We start from the raw sequence: 21,777 nt of genomic DNA, 5'->3' as shown, positions 1-21,777 counted from the left end.
AATACATGCAACAGCATGGATATATTATGAAAGCACTATGCTAAGTGAACAAAAACCAGACAAAAAACGTTAATATACTTCTATTCATAGAACATTCTGGAAAAGGCAAAACTATAGGGATAGAAATCAGATCAGTGGTTGCCAGAGACTAGGAGTAGGGTAAGGGATTGACTACAAAGCACAATGGAACATTCTAGGGATATGGAAATGCTTTACATCTTGATTAACATTGATAAAATATAAAAATTTATTGGATTGAATAAAGCAATTAGATAGACAAAGGAACTAGAGAAGGTATCTTCTGTGGTGCGTTTAAACCTAGAAAGAGTTTTAAAAGGTATTTGTTGCTTATTACCTAGATTAAGATATAACTACAGAAGAATATTTACTAATTATCTGAAAGTAATGTCAAAATAAGTCACAGTTAGCTTTAGAGTGTGACATGGAATAACAGGTATCCCAAGACATGAGCATTCTAGAAAGTGAAACCTGCCCAAGATGCTATTTAAGATGTTCTCTCTGTAACGGACAGCAAGCAAGTTGTTTATAGACAGTCTAGGCAAAAAAGCTCTCCAGCTTGATAAGAAGTTAGTTATTTTAATACGGTAACCTGAAGATTATTTTATAATTCCATCTATTAATAATAGTATAAGGAATTTTTTCAACAGAATTTTTATTATTACCTTGTCTTAGAAAAAACAGAGAGAAGGATATTGCAAAAATAAAAAATGTCTACACTTGGATGTAGATAAAAGCTTTTAATCATTAGAAGATGCCTCCTTGTGTTGTCACACTGAAATTCAACTTTAGTAAACAAGATAACAAAATTGAACCTCAAGGCAATATAACCCCACTTCTAGTAAGGGAGTCCTAGGGGCAAGTGAGTCACTTTAGAAGGGAGCCCCAGCTGTGATCTAGCTGCCTTGGGGTAGATGGGCTGGTAAGGATGAAGGGGCTCCCCATTTCCAAGGACAGGATGGGAAATGGATTATATAATAGTTGGTCTGTAGTCACAGTTGCGACTTTTCTAGTGGCACCCTCCCTGTTGGGATGATGCTTTTAGACCTGACTCAGTTTTTTCAGTCCTTCACAAATAGCATTAGCTTCAAAAGCCTGAATGTTTTGCTTATTTAATTAGATGTGTGTATTGAGAGTGGATCAAGGAGGCGTAGGAAATGACATGTTTTCACCACCAAAACAATCCTTCCCTGGCAACTATGGGATGCTCTGGGAAGGTCAAGTCCAATATGCCTTGAATCTGAGTGAAAGCAAGAGACCACAGGGGGCCTTGTGGTTCCCCTGAATGATGATACATACTAGCAAAAAAAAAAAAAAAAAAAAAAAAAAAAAAAAAAAACCCACCCTGAAATATTAAAGAAAAAAAAAAGCCTCAGAATCCAGACTGGTATTTGGTCTGGGAAGAGGCACCAATCGGAAGACTCCTTGTCCCCTGTGACCTGTATTATCCAGGCAACCCAGATCTTGACTGGCCAAGGGACTGGCCAACTGGATGGAAACTCCTTACCCAATTTTTATGTTTTGTTATGTGCTTTCTTAATAAGGTCTTAGCAACTGGTGATAAGGGTCTGTGGTTGTTCCTCATAATCATTTTATAAACAATATTTTTGAAAGGAGCAAATGTGTTCAGCTTAAAGCAATAGTGGCATCCATTAATGAAGTAAACTATAGGTAAAATATAGAGTTAAAATGTCTTTAATGTTCTGAGAGAGCCCTAGTTTATAAATATGCTGCCTGCTTCTTCAAAAATATATTCATATTTATCATGTATTCTGGTTTGGGGTTAGAAAAATTTTCTCACCCTCCACAGATGGTGCATATAAAATATTCCCTACATGAAGCTTTTTCTTTTTTTAATAAAAAACGTATGGAAATGCCATAAAATTTTGCAGGATGGCAGAGAAGGCCCTGTTCAAAGCCTTCCCAATTCTCCTAAGAAAAATAAAACTATTTTTGGAAAGGAATAAAGCCCAGTTCAGCTTCATTCCTTCCTCAGTTTAGCATTTATTACATTGTAGTATCCTGTTTGGTTTGTGTATTCCTCTTGCTAGGATATAAATTCTATCAGGATGGTAACCATTTTTCTTCTTTCTTTCTTTATTCTATCATAATGTTAGATGCATAGAAAATGATATTTTAATAAGAGATGAGAAATTTCACAATGCCTACCCTGGAGATATAATTACATGAGAATGCCATGGCATAAGTTTCAAGATGGGGTTTAAGCTAAGGCCAAGGAGATGAAAGCTTGGTCTGATCCAAATTTGTCCCGGGAGGCCCATTTTTTTCCTCAGGGGAATTCGGGGATATAGGTCAGCTACAGGGCAGATCTCAGATCTGTCTGTTTTTAAGCTATCTTGGGCACAGGTCAACTCTTCTAAATGATAGCAGGACCAGTACAGATCCACACCCTTGGCCTAAGGCCAGTCCTAAGATGGCCTCTGGAATGAAAGACAAGGCCATCTATGAAGGCCTCAGGAGATATGGTCCTTTAGCTGCTCTAAACTACCAAACATTTTCTATGAATTTTTTTAAAAGGATAATTGTTCATGTATTTTTCCAATTACTCTTTAAGCAGCATTTATGCTCAGTTTTTTGTGGTCCTGGAAAAGGTAATTGATCCCCAAATTCTCTTCCTGTATTTATTTCCAATTTTCTTTTGCCCATAGGCAAAACTACATTTCCAAAGCCATATGCCAACAGATAAGATTATTTACATTTCTCATTCTGTTTTTGTTCCATTTAAATAGTCCTTTAAAATTAAAAAGGCATCATATATGCTCCCTACATTAGTTATCTATTGCTGTATAATAGATTAACCCAAAGCTTAGTGACTTAATCAACAATAAACATTCATCATCCACACAGTTTCTGTGGATCAGGTACTTGGGAGCAGCACAACTGGGCAGTCCTGGCTCAGAATGTCTTATGAGGTTGCAGTTAAGATATTGGCCAGGATTACCATCATCTGAAGGCTTGACTGGGGCTGGAAGATGTGCTTCCCAGATGGCTCACTCCTATGGCTAGCAAATTTGTGCTGGATATAGGCATGAAGTCTAAGCCCTTCATGGTGTGGGCCTCTCCATAGGTCTGCTTGAGGGTTTCAGGACACGTCAGCTGGTTTTCTCCAGATTGGGTGATCCAAGAAAATGAACAAGGTGTAAACTGCAATGTCCTTTATGACTTAGCCTCTGAAAGTTACATATTTTCACTTCACTTTTTCCATATTTAATGAGTACACAGCCCAACCTTGATTCAGTGTGCAAGGGGACTATGTAAGAGCATGAATGACAGCAAGTGAGAATAATTGAGGGCCACCTTGGATACTACCACACTTAAATTTTTTTTTGTGCCACATCAAAAGAAATTACATAAAATAAACTGTGCGCTCATGTCTTAGTTACAAAGTATGAGATTTTTCATGGACCATCTCGAGGCCCTCTCTGCATGATCTATGCATATAGTAGTAATTCTTCCAGCCCTTCACTTGACCCATCCTAATTCTTGCTTAGTAAAAGGCATCTGTCTAGACAGTTCTTAAGTTTTATCGGCTCTTAGACTTTTTCAAAAAGCTCAATATCCAAAGACCAACACTCCTGAAAATGCACATACCCACAACTGTACTAGTCTGCATACAACTTCAAGGGTTTTATGACTCCCCTGAGCTTAAGAAAAGAAACTCTAACCTGCAAGCTACACACACAATGTTTTCAGCTGGCTGCCAAGTGCAAATGTCACAGCTAATGCTCAACAATAGGCTGATGTCCAATTCTAGCTGAAGGGCTGGCTAACACTCTATGTAAGACAAAATGACAGAAAACATTCACATGAAGTATCAAATTCATCTTTAGTGTCACAACTGTGTCTTTCTTCATTGACCTAGTAAAGTAAACTGTCCATACTTTATAGTGAGTTTTCTTGAATTTGGGTTACACTTAACACATGCCTCTGGTTAATATTAGGCATTAACTTTAATACATATACACAAGTGGAATGACTCCCACTAATAACTCATAATGTCACCAAAACCTCTCAGCTGAAGTTTTAAACATTACTCACCACCAAACAAGGTTACATTAAGCAAGTGCTGCCCAGGGCTCCAGCTAGCTATGGTAAAGAACAGTTTCTAATTATAAAAGGCAGCCAGCAAGTTCATCTCAAGAACTAGAGGGTCTCACTCTATCAAGCTAAATTTTTTTCTACAGATATGTATCATATACTTAACAACAGAAAGCACAGATTCTCCAAATTTCTAGAACTAAGGTAGCTAAGTTTGTATTATCCACTTTCTTTAAAGTAGTACCTGAGTGCTTTGTACTGATTATATAAAGAGATCAGCATTATTTCTCAATGCATGGTTAATCTCATGAGAATCATCAGTGATAGTTGTGTATCATGCAGATTACCAGAACAACTGAATCAGAATCTGATGTGAGTATAGTAAGGGTGGGGGGAGTGAAAGGCAAGGAGGTTACGGGAGGCAGGACTCTGCATACTTAGCAGATTCACTAAGTCAGTGGTTTCCAAAATGTGATCCCAGGACCAGCATTGCTAGTATCATCTGGGAACTTGTGAGAAATGCAAATTCTCCAGACCACCCCACCTCAGATCTACTGAGTCAGAAACTCTGGGGATGGAGCCCAGTGTTCTGAGTTTATCCAGCCCTCTAGGAGATTATGATGCTTGCTGAAGCTGGAGGACCACTGCACTCAGTGATTCATTGCTTTTCCATATACTGTGAGTGAGAGTAATTATCTCCAGGTTTGTTAAATAGCCATATTTCACTAAAACAAAGTCAAGTCATAAAATTTCTTTTATTTCCATCTAATTATCTTCCACAACCAGGCCTTGTAGATGTAGGATGCAAGTTCATAAATGAAAAAGGGTAGGTGGGAGAGAGATTTTAGATTCAGAGCTAAAAATCAGAGGTAAATGTTTCTTGCCATGTTTTTAAAAAAAAGAATTACTCTCACAGAATAAGAAAGTCCATGGAAAGAGATCTCCCTAAAAGGATCTTTACTCTGCTAATGCTTATCCTTTAATGCCTTTTAAATTATTTGATAATTCACAGGAAATTTATTTAGTGTTAACATCTGTGGTCCTTTTGTGGTCTATCAACCTCCAACCATGAAAAGGAATGTTTGAAATGGATGTTTCTGGGACACCACAGAAACCTTACAGATGACATCTGAGCCATGGGTTATGACGACTTTGGAAGACACCACAGTAAATACTTGTTGTCTTAATTTTCCGATGTAAGTGAAAACAGATGTTTGCATTGAACGGCCAGTTAAGACCAAGTGTTATATAATGCAATTCGGCTGACAAAATTATGGGATTTTTTTTTTTTAAATAAGACTCAATGCATGTTCCTTGTAAACAACTGAGAAAGGCACCTGAAAATATTTGAAAAGGCACTGACATGTTTTTGAAAATTTGTGAAAATGGGATTTATTGCCAAGAACATGTGGAGAAGGAATTTTGTCTAACCTGTCCTATGAAGTATTGTTAATTCTCTAAGTAATCCAGTGATATTTCTTATTAGTCATTCTGGTAACTCAGTTGTAATATCAATATTTAAAATTTGAGTTGTTCACAAAATGGGATAATGTTCAAAATTACTTGCTTTGCTGAAAGACTGTCTATAAAGAATTTTACAACTAGGTTGTTATACATTAGAGCAAAACCCTAAACCATGCTACTGCCAATATGTTGATCATTCAAAAATTCATTGTGTGTCACACCAAATTTAGTCGGTTTGTAGGACTTTCATCTATTTCTTATTTGTTTTTGTTTTTTGTTTTTGTTTTTTTTGATACAGAGTCTTGCTCTGTCTCCCAAGCTGGAGTGCAGTGGTGCGATCTTGGCTCACTGCAAGCTCCGCCTCCCGTGTTCATGCCATTCTCCCGCCTCAGCCTCCCTTGTTTTTTATTTGTATCACAAGATGAACCAGCACAACAATCCAACATGGCATGCATATGTGCAAACACATACACACCTGGATTTGGAAAGCTCACTGAAATACACATTTTTTCCAGTATTCACTATTAATATGGGTTATAATTTAAAAGTCTAAAAGCCAATAGAACATATAAAGTTACCATAGCAGAGATCATGAGGGTCTTCCAAGCACAAGAATTAGAACCTGAGAAGACACGCAAGCGGGAAAGAAGAGGGTTATAAACAAAGAGTGAGAGGAAAATTTGGAAGTCATCCATTGCGTATAGCAAAGACAGCCAGCCAGAGAAATGGAGATCAAAGAAAGAGGCTTATATGTTGAAATGGTATTAAATGCCTGCAACTGTGATCTAGTCGCCAATTACAGGATCACCATTTCCTGGGCACACTTTACACAGAAACTCAGTTTCATTGAAATATTGGTTACAAGACAAATGAAGAGAAATATGACATTTGAATGAAAGATCCACTGGAAAACAGCAGAATTCTCTGCAAATTCTTCAAAATATCAAACTCCAACTACAATAGAACAAACATCCAGAATAAACTGAAAACAAGCTTTACAAAAGAACAGTACAATGTCTGACTGCTATTGTGTATATGTTGTTGCCACCCTTCAAGAGACATAGTGATTTATGTTATAACCAAAGCCATTTAGGAATGCTATAGTGTGAATATACAGTTATGGTTTGTCTAATATGATATACACAGAGCTGATCAAATGAATATAAATGTGTGCTCTTCCAAGATTGGTCATGCCAAGATAAATGAACAGGAAGCAATGATATTCTTCAACCAAGTGGAATATTTTGCATGACGTAGAAACAACACTTTTGCCTTTAAAAAGATAACAAAGTGTGCATTGTCTTCCAAAGGATAATTCCTGCCGCATCCAAACAGATGAGGAGTCAGCTGTGAGGCAAGGACATGGGCCAAAGTGGTCAGCAGGAGGGGGTGGAAGCCAGGAGAATGCTCTGAAGACTCTCATCATGTTGAGAGAAGGGACAAAAAGGAGGGGCAGAAGAAGGAGGATGAAAGTTTAGGAAAGAGAAGGATTAGGAACGAAAAGAGGGAGTGCAGAAAAAGAGTCACACAATCAAACTAATCCAGTACCTGCAGACTGACCAGACAGACTGCAGCAGGCATCCAGGAGCAGGCCAAGTCACATGGAATTGCATCCCAAGGATAGGCGGAGAAAAAAATGACCAAGGACCACAACTTGTACTTTCGGATGTTTCACCGTAAAAGACAAATATGCTCTGAGCAGGATCTTCCAAACTCCTTCAGGGAGAGTTGGATGAGGGAACAGCAGTGGGATGCTCATGGCAAGAATTATGTTGAAAACACTCCCAGTGCCCTGGCTCCTCTCTGCAGATCCTGTTTCACTGTGTGGATGCCACGCCACAGGCTCAGACACTCTAGACTTTGACACCCAGCCAGGGTGTTCTTTCTGCTCAGTATCAGTGTCCAGGCTACTGGAGCGTCTAGATCTTTCCATCACTGCCAAGGCAGATGTATTAGTCTGTTTTCACACTACTATAAAGAAATACCCAAGACTGGGTAGTTTATAAAGGAAAGAGGTTTAATTGACTCACACTTTTGCATGGTTGGAGGGGCCTCAGGAAACTTAGAATTATGGCAGAAGGGGAAGCAGGCACATCTTACATGGCAGCAGGCAAGAGAGAGAACGTGTGAGAGTACAGGAAAAACTACCATTTATAAAACCATCATATCTCGTAAGAACTCACTCACTATCGTGAGAACAGCATGGGGGAACCACCCCCATGATCCAATAACCTCCCACCAGGTTCCACCCTCCACATGTGGGGATTATGGGGATTACAATTCGAGACAAGATTTGGATGGGAACACAGAGCCAAACTATATCAGCAGGTAAAGAGTTTTAAAAATGTACCTGGTCTTCACATTTGTTTACTTTGGTTAAGAAAGTTACTATCAAAAAAATCCATTAATGCCACTCGAATATTACTTGTTAATGAAAGCTAAAAAGAAGACTGATACTTTTATTATTTCCTTTTTTTAGAGGAAAAAAACCCTGATGTTCAGAAAGGTGAAGCATTAGGTTGGTGCAAAAGCCATTGAGGTTTTTGCCATTAAAAGCAATGGCAAAAACCACAAAGACTTTTGCACCAACCTAATGACTTGCTTGGGCTCACGTGTACTCCTGCACTTTACCCACTAACCCATGTTGCTAATTTTCAGTGTTTATCTTTCCAGTTCATAACAAAACTACAAACTAGGTAAACCTGATATGGCAGAGCATGCCCAGCATCATTTCCCTTTTAATTCTTGTAAAAAGGAATAGTTAGGGAAGAATTCTGTGACAGCACTGATTAGGAGAGTTTGGAGAGGATGTGCCTGGAGAGGAATGGAGGGACTGTCTTCCAGGTCATCTGATACCTTACTCTAAACTAACTGGCCAGAATGTCTTAACTTCATCTGGGAAAGTGAAAGGAGAAGGAAATTGTCCCGCATCTCCTGCGGACATAGCTGGAACAGAACTGAATTCCAGAGCTCGCTGCCAGCACGACTTTGGCAGACACTCCAAGCCCCTCCTTGAACGACAGAATCTGCTGCTCTGAGAGAAGCAAGGCCTGTTAGGCCTTGCACACCCACACACACGTGCACAGTGGCCTCTCAGGAAGACCCTTGGGAAACCAGAATGTTTTCTTATCAGCTAACAGAATGGAAAAATCACAGAATTGTATTTAACGAGAAAGGATATTTGAAACTCCACCTTGGCATCACGTTGTAAGCAAAGAGCTCCTGTTCAAAGTCTCAGCAAGGTTTCATTCACCACTACTCAGAGAAGAGAGAACTTCCATTACATTAGAGAAACAGTAGAATACATTTTAAATATGTTTCAGATTATAAGACATGCTACATGCTGGAAAATTATCCTTAACATGAGATAGAAAAATCAGCTGGAATATATATGTTAATGTGCACAATCAAATAAATTATTTTCAATATAATCTACATAATCTGTACTTTGAGTGTGGAAATTCATTGCATATTTGCTTAACTCCTATATTTTGCACTGAAATCATGAGGTGCTTTGTTTTTCTTAACAGATTACATTTGAATTCATTTTTCTTCTTCCTATGTATATCACTTAAAGCCAGTACATGGCAACACAGTGGGATAGCTTAGCTCCTGCAAACGTTGGTTGTTAAATGAGGATAAAGAATTAACACACCAACAGTTTCATGTAAAACTAAACGACTTTTGTGTGGCCAAGTGTTTTTAAATAGAACTGATTTCAAACCCCTTAAATGCAGGAAATGTCTTATTCATCTTTGTAATCCTAATGTGATGATTAAAAAATACTAATTGAATGACAAAATGAATAAATGTAAGTCTGGTCTTAAAAATCACAGTCACAACTTTTCAGATCTGGCTTCTGAGAGTAGCACTTATGTTCTAACACTAAAAACAAATGTTCATCTCAATTTTACACATTTACTTATTTTATATAGCTTCAGGAGGAACTCTGAAATTTTTTTCAAACAATGTTTTAAAATCCTGGAACAAAACAGCATAAAAATAAAAATCACTTTTAAGTTTACAGAAATCAAAACTTAAATAGTAGTAAAATATACTTGCAACTTTTAAATTTTACTCTGTACTCATCAAGAAAGATTTATTTATCAAGCACTTGTACATACAAATTGTCAAAAATCTCCAAATCAGTAGTTCTTAACCCTGGTCATATTAGAATCACCTGAGGAATTAAAAAAAAATCCCACCCTAGACAAATTTAAAATAAATTTGATGGGGAGGCAGAGCATTACTGATATTTTTGAAAACTTTAGTATTCTCATGTGCATCCAGGATTAAATATATTGGGCTATAGCCTATATTGGGATATACATTATAGTATTTATAGTCACAGGTAAACTTATTAAATGAAGAAAATATTGAATTGCTATGTCATAGGTGAGATGTGAATTAGGCCTCAATTTTCTCTAAAATTAATTTCTAGTGTGACCAGAAGATGCTCGAAGTGGGTGAATTTGCCCTGGTTTTCTAATGGGTGGGCTTTCTAAGTATGATCTTTGACTGGAGAATGACAACAAATCTTCTATGAAAATGTCACATCTTCTAGCTCCCTCTTCAGAATTCCACAGGAAGGAACTTTAACTGATTTCATAGCGTGTGTACTGAGAGGACCTTAAACCTCAGAGCAGCTCTAAGGCTTCTAAATGTTCATCAAAATCACTGTAAATATATGTCAAGGCTTTAGTAGGTGAGGGAAACCTACAACACACTAACAATCTTGCTGTGGAAGGCTCTTGGTGGGAAACCCAAGCTAATATTATATGGAATAGAATAAGTACTGATTTAGTCTTGCTGTCCACAGAAGTTTGCCAAAGTAGTCTGAGACCTTGAAGCCAGCCTTTCCTGCCGTGTGCCTCCTGAGCTTTTGAGGCCTTCCCAACACAAGAGAAGACTGTAGGCTAGAGAAGAGACCCACAGGGTATCTAGTATTAAACATTCTATGAGATTCTGAGTGTCATGGTTAGAATACTTTCTGTGTACAACCTAAATTTTGTTTCCCGAGAGAATATGGAAGAATTGTTTTATTAACACTGAACAGGATCTTAGAGAAACTCCTTTGGTCTTTCTAGTTGCTTCCATCACATCCACTGATAAAAGTGTATTTTCTTTCTCCACACACAAGTTTAATTAGACGTACAGTAACTTTCATTTACTCTAAAAGCCACTCCACTGAAGTTTCAGAAAAGCACTTTTTTTTTTTGGAGACAGAGTCTCGCTCTGTTGCCCAGGTTGGAGTGCAGTGGTGCGATCTCGGCTCACTGCAACCTCTGCTTCCCAGATTCAAGCAATTCTCCTGCCTCAGCCTCCCAAGTATCAGGGACTACAGGCACGTGCCACCACACCTGGCTAATTTTTTGTATTTTTAGTAGAGACGGGGTTTCATTGTGTTAGCCAGGATGGTCTCCATCTCCTGACCTCATGATCTGCCCGCCTCAGCCTCCCAAAGTGCTGGGATTATAGGCATGAGCCACCGCGCCCGGCCAGAAAAGCACATTTTTTTGTCATAGTATCATCAAGTTCATAGGTGTTAATTACTTAATATGTTAATTTTTTTCTTATTTTTTTTCTTTTCCTTTAAGAGATAGTGGCAGGAATAAAAGCATTTTTTCTATTTTGGAGGAATTTTGTGTGCCTCTCTACACGATATCAACCACACTTGATGGACCACAGAGGAAACCAGCAAAGGAACGTAGGCATTGACTGGCCTCCTGTATACAGAAAACAAGGTCCACATCAGGTACTGAATATTTACTTTGTACTCTTAAGATATTTATCTCAATTCTCAGAGATTTCTTATAATTAACTTCAACCATTGAGGGAGACAAATTAGCAGTTTGCCAATGTTGGCATCTGCCACAAAATGCTTAATTCTGTAGGAAGTTGAGGGAGTTTTAATGCTTAAACCAGTATATTCTCTGGACTTAGATTTCCCATGTTCATAGTTTCACTATATCACTTGCTACCAGCCACTGAGCTCTTTGTGGTGGACAGACTTTTACGTAACCTAAGGTGTACAATCAACTTGTGTGGTAAACCTGTGAGTTGCTTCTAACCAATAGAATATGGCAGAAGTGATGGGTTGTGGCTTCTGTGATTAGGCTAAATAAGGTTGTGACCTCCATCTTACCTGCAGACTCTTCTGGGCGTGTACATTTTGATGAAGCAAGTGGCCTAATAGAAAGGCTTATGTGACAAAGACCTGCAGCAACCTCAGGCCAATAGTCAGTGAGAAAATGAGGCCCTTCAACCAATGATCCTCAAAGAATTGAATTCTCCTAACAACCACGTGAACTCAGAAGTGAATCCTTCCCCATGCAAACCTTCAGATGAGACCTCACCTCTGGCCAGTACCTTCACTGTTGCCTTGTGAGACATCTTGAAGGAGAGGACAGTCTGCCCAGCTAAACCAGGCTCAGACTCCTAACTCACAGCAACTGTGAAATAATAAATGCGTGTTATTTTAAGCTGATAATTTTGTGGACATTTCTTATAAGAAAAAGATAACTAACATACTCTTTTTTTTTGAGATGGAGTCTTGCTCTGTTGCCCAGGATGGAGTGCAGTGGCACAATCTCAGCTCACTGCAACCTCCACCTCCTGGGTTCAAGCAATTCTCATGCCTCAGCCTTCTGAGTAGCTGGGATTACAGGTACCTGCCACTACACCTGGTTAATTTTTGTATTTTTAGTGGAGATGGGGTTTCACCATGTTGACTAGGCTGGTCTTGAACTCTTGATCTCAAGTAATCTGCCCACCTCAGCCTGCCAAAGTGCTGGGATTATGCTAATATACTCTTTAATTTCTTATCTGTGAAACAGAGATAATATATATTTCACATGTTTATAAACACTTAGCATTAAATACCATGCCTGATACATAGTAATATGCTTATCATCTTTTTAAATGTTATTTAATAGAATGTTATTTCAATAACATCTTTTTAAATGTTATTTTAAATGTTATTTAATAGAATATATATATCGATTATTGTTTTTCTATATTATGTTTAGCATGTTCCTTCTTTAGCTGATACTATTTATTTTTACTTTTTGGGGGTCATTTTAACAAATATGTTTTTATTTGACTATTTAGCAATCTCTCTAGGTAACTAGATAATCTAGATAATCACATTAGAGTGTCCTATTTATTAATTTTATGTTTATTCTGAGATCAATTTTATTAAATTCACCTATTTACTTTCAATATTCTCTTGTTTATACCTACTTTATAAATTGTAATCAGGGAAAAGCAAAAGGGAAATTTTTTCTGAGGGTGGTGATCCAGATAGAATGATTAGTCCCATCTCCTGAATGGCATTCCCTCCATTAAACACCTCACTTATGTCTTTAAAAAACCTTCTGTAAACTCACATTAACCTATAACATTTTAACTGTCTTTGCTATAATATTGTATTGATAAATTCTTCTATTTTCAAGTGTTCCCCTGTGTCCCTTCTCTTTCTTGAAGGGAGATAGAGGAAGATACTAAAAATTCTTAACAGTATCTTATAGCCCGATATAGCAGTCTATAAAACTAAACTAGTGAATGTATAATTAACACAAGAAAATTTTGTTTATTTAAACCTTGGGTTCTAAATTTAGCATCAGAACAGATTATATTTGATCAATTTTTGCCTTTGTAATGTAAGGTTCTTCTATAGCAGGGGCTGTATCTCATTGAGTTTACCTAGTAGATGCTTAATAATCTATGCTTGATGTGTTGACCATTGATTATTAAGGATTATTAACAGTCGATTAAAGATTATTGTGGAAATTTTTTATGCAGCCACAGGTAGCTAACATACTCTTTAAGCTTAGTTCTTCATCTGTGAAATGGAGATAATAATCATATATTTCACAAGTGTGAGGATAAAATGAGATAATTTACATAAACATAGCATTAAATATCATTGATATGAAACATGATGATTATTATCATACTTTTAAGAATTATTAAGGACTACTGATAATCTTTAATGATTGATAGACAAACACATCAATAAAACTGTCAAGAAACTTTAGAGCTGTAAAAGATGCTAAAGTAATTTTCTTGCTTGGTGGTTTTTAAACTTCTTTTTAGCAGCAGAACCTTTTTTTTTTCTAATGTACTGTTTAATACAGTCCCAGCAATACGTAAATATATATTACTCAAATAAAAGCAGAACCACACCAAGTAGGCTTTGCACTCCTCACCAGTATCCTATGTTCCATAACTTAAGATGGAAGGGATCCTCTGCAGCCTCCCATAAGCATCAACCACCCCTTGGAGAAATGCGCTGAGCTGTTGGAGTGACACATTCTTGTTTTGTCAAAGTGAGGTTGGAAGGGCTCCATGGAGAGCCAGCTGCCAGGTGAGCAGCTGGAAAGTTGACAGAGCAAGATGCAAGAGCCTTCCTCTCCAAAGACAACATTTTATTTCCTCTTTGTAATCAATCATGAGGAGTCAGGCCAGATAGAGACAAGGAGAGCACAGTTACATCTTGTATGGTTTTTTTCAGTCTAGGCTTCCCTCTCAGTACTTTAACACTCACTGAGCTTTGGCCCCTGGGGTTGCCTGGGCTCTGGGCCAGCAGCTACCTTTGTTGAGAAAGCCCCTCACCTCTCAGCAATCCTTCTCCTTGTCCCAACTTGTGTTTGTACTCCAGACCTCTATTTGGGTTTCTTATTCTCTCATAATTCTTCATACCTCCCATCCAGATTGGATCCTTTTTGTTCTCAAAATGCTTTGGGCTTCACCCACATTGAAGGATGACCCTTCTCTACTGTAATTATCCCTTTCCACACCATTCTCTTTTCTCCTCCACAAGCTGGTCAGCTCCCTGAAGACAAGTACCAAGCTTTGTCTCCCCAGCCCCAGTGCTCTGTGTATACATCCAATATAATTTGTTACTTGAACAAATTAATGTACCTTTACATAGAGCAGGGAACTAATATTGCATCAAAATTAAAGGTATAGTCTTTTGCCACTTTCTAGCTATATTACTTGGAGTAAATTACTTAAATACTCTGAGGCAAAATTTTATGCTCTGTAAAATGGGAATAATAGGTTTACCTGCTTCATAGGTACTATAGTCTGAATGTATTCTCTCCAAAATTCAGGAGCTGCCAGTGCGATAGTATTAGGAGCTGAGGTCTTTAAGAGGCGGTTAGTCCATGAGGACTCCTTCCCTGTGAATGGGATTGGGTGCCCTTCAAAAAGGCTTATGGAGGAAGTTTATCCTTCTCTTGCCTTTCTGCTTTCCACCATGTGAGGATGCAGCAAGAAGGCCCTCACCAGATGCCAGCACCTTGATCTTGGACTTCCCAGCTTCCAGAACTGTGAAAAATAAACTTCTGTTCTTTGCAAATTACCTAGTCTCAGGTATTTTGTCATAGGAGCATGAGACAGACAAAGACAATGGAGGAGCTTCAATAATTTAATTAGGTTTTCCACATTAAAATATGAAGCACTAAATTACCACATGCAGGATATACTCAAAGAATGTTATCTGTGATAATAGTAATGGTAATAGTTATTAATAGCTATGGCAGTTACTGTTATGATTATCATCTGCTCTGTGTTTTGTTCCTAAAGTCAGATATTTCTACGCTGTTAGGTAAGAAGCCAAAGCAAAGAGCCAGCTACCCTGTGTCATATCCCAAGAGTCACACCCAAGATCCCCATGCCCTCTGGTCATCTGATTACACTTGTATCTTGGAGGTTCCTCTGTGGTTTTTCTCACACTTGCTTAAAAATAATAACCTTTGCCTTTGGGCTAACTATAATCTTCTGTATACTGGAGTTTCCATGCAGAGGTATGTCAAGGGCCTGCCTTCCCACTATAAGATTTTGTTGTCTCCTTTCATTACATATTGTTCTCACTGGTTTTTATTTTAGCCTGTTTGCCAGGAAAAGAAAAAAGGTCAGTGGTGCCAAGAATAAAGATTCTGAGAGGTAGCTGGAGCACAGGGGCTTCCAAAGGTATAAAACAATGTGAGAATTCTTCTCTAGTATGGTCTAATTCACCTCCTGAAAAACAAGTTTAACAGGAGCTCACCTGGAGGGTCTGTGACATCTTACAAATCCCCATGGAAAAGCTGACCTTAAAGTAAAGGTGCAGCTTTCCACAGGGTAATGTTGGCCATATGGGCAGACAGTGGCCAGACTAGAATGCAGTAGAAGCCTTCCCTTGTTGCCACGTAGAACAACACTGCAGCCCTTTACCCCATCTTTCTGCCAAGATCACACCACCTCATCTCCTACCTTACAAGAGGTTTGTCTTACATTTTGAATACAAGATCGTGTGTTATTCAGTGTGCATGTTTTTCAACATTGATCCCCTTTTCTATGACCCAATAAGGATTTATTAAAAATCTGTTATGTGCCAGACTTGTGTCTCTTATCTCATTTAATCCTAAAATACTATGAGATAGTTATCATTAGTCCCATTTTACAAATGAGAAAACTGAGGCTAACAAAAATAAATAATTTGCCAAAACTATAGTCATTTCGTGGTGGGGAAGAGAAAAGGTCCATTAATAATAGTCTCCAAGCTTTTAAAAAGTAAGCAAAAATCTTTTAATAACTTACTTTTTAGAACAAAGTATGTGGCTAGGTATGCAAATAGGCACTCCACATATAACAACTGACTTATAAATAGCCATATATACATATATATGTATCATATGAACATAAAAATGTAGATATGTTCTTAGAAAAATACGTTAAAAATTAAAGTAATGTTTAAGAAATTTACAAAAAACTCTTTTATTCAAGGAATAGGTAGCATTCACATGTACACTGCAGAATGTCATTCCTAAGGTTGGGGTCAGGGAACCTGCCTATCTGGCAGGAGGCAGGTTAGAATATGGATTTTGAATGAGAAGCTAGGTATCAAGTCCTGGCTCCACCATTAACATGGGAAAGTTACTAAATCTGCCCTGCTTTGAGGTATCTTCATTTGTAAAATAAATGGTTATGTTAGGTCAGTGGTTTCCAAATATTGGCATGTGATAAATTTTTCATTAGTCTGTGGGAAAATGAGAAAAATAACAATGGACTTATTTATGAAATTAAATTTATTTATTTTATAAAACTGTTAAAATGGTTTACTTTTATAAACACTAGGCATTCTCTCCTGTCCCCTTTGAGCATCCTCACATAGCAAAATTCAAGTATGCTCTCCATAACAGAACCCTGATGTTAAAATATTTGTATATTTTTGTTGGTCCATAAATCCAAAGGTCTGGGAATCACTAGACTAAGTGATCATAAATGTCTTTTCTAGCTCCAGAATTCTAACCACTTCTTAAGTCACAAATAGTATTTAACCAACTCTAAAGTGGAAGGAAGAATAAAAGTAAAACTTTTACTCCTTTTTCTTCTTTTTAAACTCTACATTTCCCCAAACGTATCTTGTGACACACAAACCCCTGTTAAGATATTATAGATCTTCTATGGAAAAGAAGATTCTTAGTCAAATGAGTGTGAGAAACAAAAAGTTGTACTTTCTTTACTGAGAACGTGCAAACTGCTAACACTTACTGTGATTCCCCCTCATAAAGACTCCCCAAGTTATTGACAGGAATCAGCTACCTTTCCACCCTCACCCCAACTCTACCCATTGTAGGACAAAGAGTGCCCCTATGCCTGGAGCACAGTTTGAAAAAGATGACTTCAGCCAAAAGATCCTCGAGAGCTTTCCAATAAAGAAAAAACATAGTATTAAAAACAAGACACCATTTCTTTTATAGTTATTATAATTTGATGGTTTTTCAAAATTACCAACACTACAAATATTTTTAAAATAAACAACAAAAGTTTTGTAGCCATTTTTGACAAGTATGTTTTTTTTTTCTTTACAATTAAAAATAAAGAAAAATTGTGCCAAGAGATTTGTGTCTAGTGATTGCAACATGATAATTAAAGCACTGGGATTTTGCAGAAGTTTGCAGTAACAAAGTGTGGTTATATCATCCCTATGCAATGAATAAAAAGTAAAATAAAAGCCATCTGTAGGTATTAAGCCTAAGAAAAGCCCCAGACTCTTCTCAAATGGTATATCACTGTAAAATATTCCTTGAGTAGGTCCAATTAACTCTGAATGCTTGTGGCTCATAATTGATTTATTTAAATCCCGGTTTTATTGTGATCAAGGAGCAAAACTCTTGGTAGAAAAAGATCTCAGAGTGTTTGTTTTTTATTTTTCTTTAATTATTTGATCGGAGTTGAGAAAGTTTACTTAAGTCTTTTTTATTGCTGTTCACATCATCATGTGAAATATCAACTAGCCAACCGCTTCAGCCTTCACATACTGGATTCAAGTTTCACTTTACCCACCGAGGAAAGAACAGTTTTCACTTGGGACAAGATGATCCTGGAGCACGCTACCCAGAGAGAGGACCTAGGGATCATCTTTTGGATGTTCTGACACTAACAACCTTTTTTTCTGACTTTAGGCACACCAGGTTCTTGACAAGCCTGCAGCTCTGCATTACCTCTGATGTTTTCCATCATGACTGTATGGTAAATTCCAGCCTGTTTTTCATAATCCTGCTGACTACAGCAGTCTGCAACCATAAAAAGCCTTCACAGACCTAGAATTGGCTTATAGAAGTGCCTCTGCGAGAAACAAAAGTACATGCAACATTTATGTTCAGAGACAGGAGAGAGGCAAAAGCCTCGTGTTTTGGTTCTGATGGGCTCAAAGGGTTGTTTTTAGGGTCAAAATTTAGAAATTTTAATTTTCTTCTGATAACATTTGTAAACAAAATACCAACACCAAAATGAGAACAACTTAGCCAGGAAAAGGGGGAGTGTCCTGTCCAACAGATCAAGCCCTCTTCCAAACTCCACTGGAGGGACGTGTCTACACATTAGCACATGACCGGACTTTGGTCTGACCTCCCTAGGCTCCCTCAGCCTCCTAGTCAGGTATGTTTGAGGTTCACACCAAAGATTCAAGGTTTCAGAATTAGCTTCTTTTGAATCTTAAGCTAGTACTGATGCAGTCTCTGGGGAGGAGGCTAAAAACACCAAACAACTCTTTTTAACAGACTGTAATATCCATTTACATAATATGATTGAATATACAAGTAGTATAGTTTGAAAGCACACAGTTCAAGCTCTGATGAACAACTGCTCAATGTAATAAGTTTGTTTTCATTTTTGCAATAAAGAGCTGTAATTGAAAAGTAAAGAACAGGAGGGGAAAGGAAAAATTTAAGCGACCCCTTCACACATTTGAACTTTGGCTCTCTGCAGAATAACTCCATTCCCCCCATATGGTAAAGCAGATCATATTCAAAATCAACATTTAAAAACATCTATACCTTAATATTATTTTTAAAACATAAAACATCGGGCTACTTGCCTTTTGGCAATTTCTGTGCATTTCCCAGGGCTAGTGTAATGCTTCCACAGAGAAGTAGGCACCCCAAGCTGGAGAGCATGTTGCATTTGCCACCTCGCACGGGGAATGATGCTGGTGGGTGCCTCGCAGCCCTGGAGCTGCATTTAAGTGGACTGCCTCCCGGTGACAGAGGCGGGCGGCTGCACTTAGCTGTGCCGTGGGCTTACTCACAGGGGGCGGAGCCAAGATGACATCACACCCTTTCCCACACACACCAAAAAAAAAAGCACAACAGCAAAAACATATCATCACATTTCTTTCTTTCTGCTAAGTTGTAACTGTGTCTCCTCCCTCTGAGATATAAAAATTGAAATTATGGCAGATCTGTATTTGTGAAAAAAGAAGTATTTAGGCAGTTTGAAACGTTGGTAAACCATTTTAAAGAACCCAGAAATAATATATTAAAAACTATCAAAATGCTAAAAATATAAAATAAAACCTTATTAAGAAGGAAACTGTTTTTAATTATCCAGCAAACTAACCCAATTCTTTTCAATGGGTGTAAACTCATAAAAATTTATTTTGAGTCATTCTGTAGTTCCTGTATTAAAGAAACATTTAAGTCTATGGCTACAAAGTTATACGTTATGTACAATACGTATGTGTATACACATATATTCTACAGATGTAGATGTAGAGACATAGAGAGAGCACTATTACTATGTGAGCCTCAACTATGGACTGAGTTCTGTAATCGAGTCTACCTACTTTATTGTATTTTAATTTTCCCAGTGCCTCTGCAGGAGATATGGCATTGTCCCCATTTTGCCATTAAGAAAAACTGAGGAACAAAGGTTAAGTGTCCTGACAATGCTAGTATATTCTACTGCTTAATAATGGGTGCCACTTACTAATGAATCGTCCTCAAGCAAACTTCATCTCTATATAATCAATATTGATGACATTTAAATGCTTGCTCCATGTTAGGCACTGATCGAATCAGTTTACACATGTTAAGACATTTATTCCTCAGAACGGTCTATGAGGCAGGCATTGTCATCATCCCCATTTTACAGATAAATAAACTGGGCACAGAGAGGTCAAGTGCAAGTCCAAGGTCACAGTGCTGGCGTTTTTAAGCAGGCCATTTAACTACAGTACTTCTGGTCTTAACTACTACATTTTAATTCTAAAATAAACATGACAGTACCAATTTCATAAATTTGCTAGCAGTTTTTTGAAAGTAGTTGCCATAGAGCCTGACATACAGGAAGCATTTTACTAAATGGCAGTCACTGGAAACAATAATAATGAAAATGATAAACCCCCAATGAAGTAGAACTATAATTCTAACCTGGGCATATTTACCTCTGAAGTCCACATGTGTAACCTTTCGCCTTACATCACTTTGGTCAAAATATATAGACACATGGGTGGAATGGGTGGGTGACTAAAGTACTTTAAACTTTGTTGGTATATTTCTACTGACTCTTTGAAAATCGCTTACCTCTTTGGGGTGCTGTAGCTGAACCAAAAACAGTCAGAGAAAAATTAAATAACACTGGTCAAATGAAATTCTAGTTAGAAAACTTACCAAAAAGAAAAAAAGAAAAATTGAAGAGACAGCCCCATCTTCCAAATAAAGTGTGAGAAGGCATCTTGTTAAAGTCATTTAGAGCTGGCTGGGTCTAAGCTCTCACCATAGGAATGCTCTGGCACTGACTACAGGAGGAACTGGGTTATTTAACAGGTCTTTTTCATCTCTGATTTTTTACTTGACTAAGCAGCTCCCTCAATCCGTGTTAGGACATTTATCCAGCTGGCACTGCTGGTTCTGCTCCTATATGTCATTGCCATCACGTTAAGCCAGTGAGGCCACTGTGTTAGTAGGAAATGACAGGTTTTCTGAGGGGAGCAAACCCAGCAGAAATATTGTAAAGAAGGCTGGTTCTTCAAAACATTTATGAGGGGCTGGTGCAAGAGTTAGGAACTGACCTCTGCTTGGCCAGCAGGAATTCAGGAATTGGCCTCTGCGTGGCCAGCAGGCAAAGTCAAATCCACCTTAGCAATCATTATTTGCAGTTTTGCAACTGACTGGAGGCTAATTAAATGAAGCACAATCTCTAATTATTGTGTCAGGAAAAAAAAAAACTGTTGCATTAAATTAGCTAGTAGGACACTTGAGCATTCAGTGAAGACGTTGAAAGTATCAGGCTCTCCTCAGACTAGGGAGGAGTAACGCTACAGAAAAGAACTGTGCCTCTTTTACTACTGTGTCTAGTACCTAGAATATAAGAATGCAATAAGTACACAATGAGTAAGTGTCAAACGAAACAGAATTCATCAATTCCTCCCAATAGCCTAAGGATCAGTTCTAGATTATGTCACAGAACACTTGAGTATGATCTAGAATGTACAGTTGTTGGGAGACAATTTTACGAGGGTAACTAATGTTTCTGTACATCCTATGAGCAGAGGCACTAACTCCCTGTGTTCCAGAACATCTTGTAAAGAATGTTTGTATATAAAATATCCCCTTAGAAGATAGAAATTTGTGTTCTGTCCCATATAATAAAGGTAACATCTCCCTCTGGGGCAATGGGAATACATGATCACTTCCCATCATAAAAGATTTAAGTTCTCTAAGCTTGCCATTCCTCTTCTGTAAAACAACCCATGGCGTGTGTACGTATCACCTGTACCTCTTTGTATTGTCCCGTGAGAATTTGGCCTCCTAGAACTAGTGCAAATGCTGATATTCAGGCTACTGCTATTGCTATAATAAACTGTCCTTTCCTTTGTCTTTGACCCAGGTGTTTTGTGTCTCCTGCCAGCCTCTATGAACTGCGTGTTAGCTTGCACATAGGGTAAAAACCTCAGATCCTTCA

At 37.9% G+C, this 21,777-nt stretch overlaps 1 protein-coding gene across 25 annotated transcripts in view; it reads right to left on the bottom strand.

The window, feature by feature from the left end:
- ABI3B (ABI family member 3 binding protein) overlaps nucleotides 1-19,083 on the bottom strand; it is a 244,785-nt gene extending 225,702 nt beyond the window's left edge. For all 25 annotated transcript variants that reach the window (XM_011734009.2, XM_011734020.2, XM_011734013.2 and 22 more), the window contains exon 1: nucleotides 18,911-19,083. In XM_011734009.2, the coding sequence (XP_011732311.2) occupies nucleotides 18,911-18,989 (79 nt within the window). In that variant the 5' untranslated portion in view covers nucleotides 18,990-19,083. The remainder of the gene's footprint in view (nucleotides 1-18,910) is intronic.
- Between the last annotated feature and the right edge of the window lie 2,694 nt (nucleotides 19,084-21,777).

The sequence above is a fragment of the Macaca nemestrina genome, chromosome 2, assembly GCF_043159975.1.
Source record: "Macaca nemestrina isolate mMacNem1 chromosome 2, mMacNem.hap1, whole genome shotgun sequence".
NCBI lineage: Eukaryota > Metazoa > Chordata > Mammalia > Primates > Cercopithecidae > Macaca > Macaca nemestrina.
Note: the sequence above shows the minus strand (reverse complement) of the source record. Positions and strands in the feature narration are given on the sequence as shown.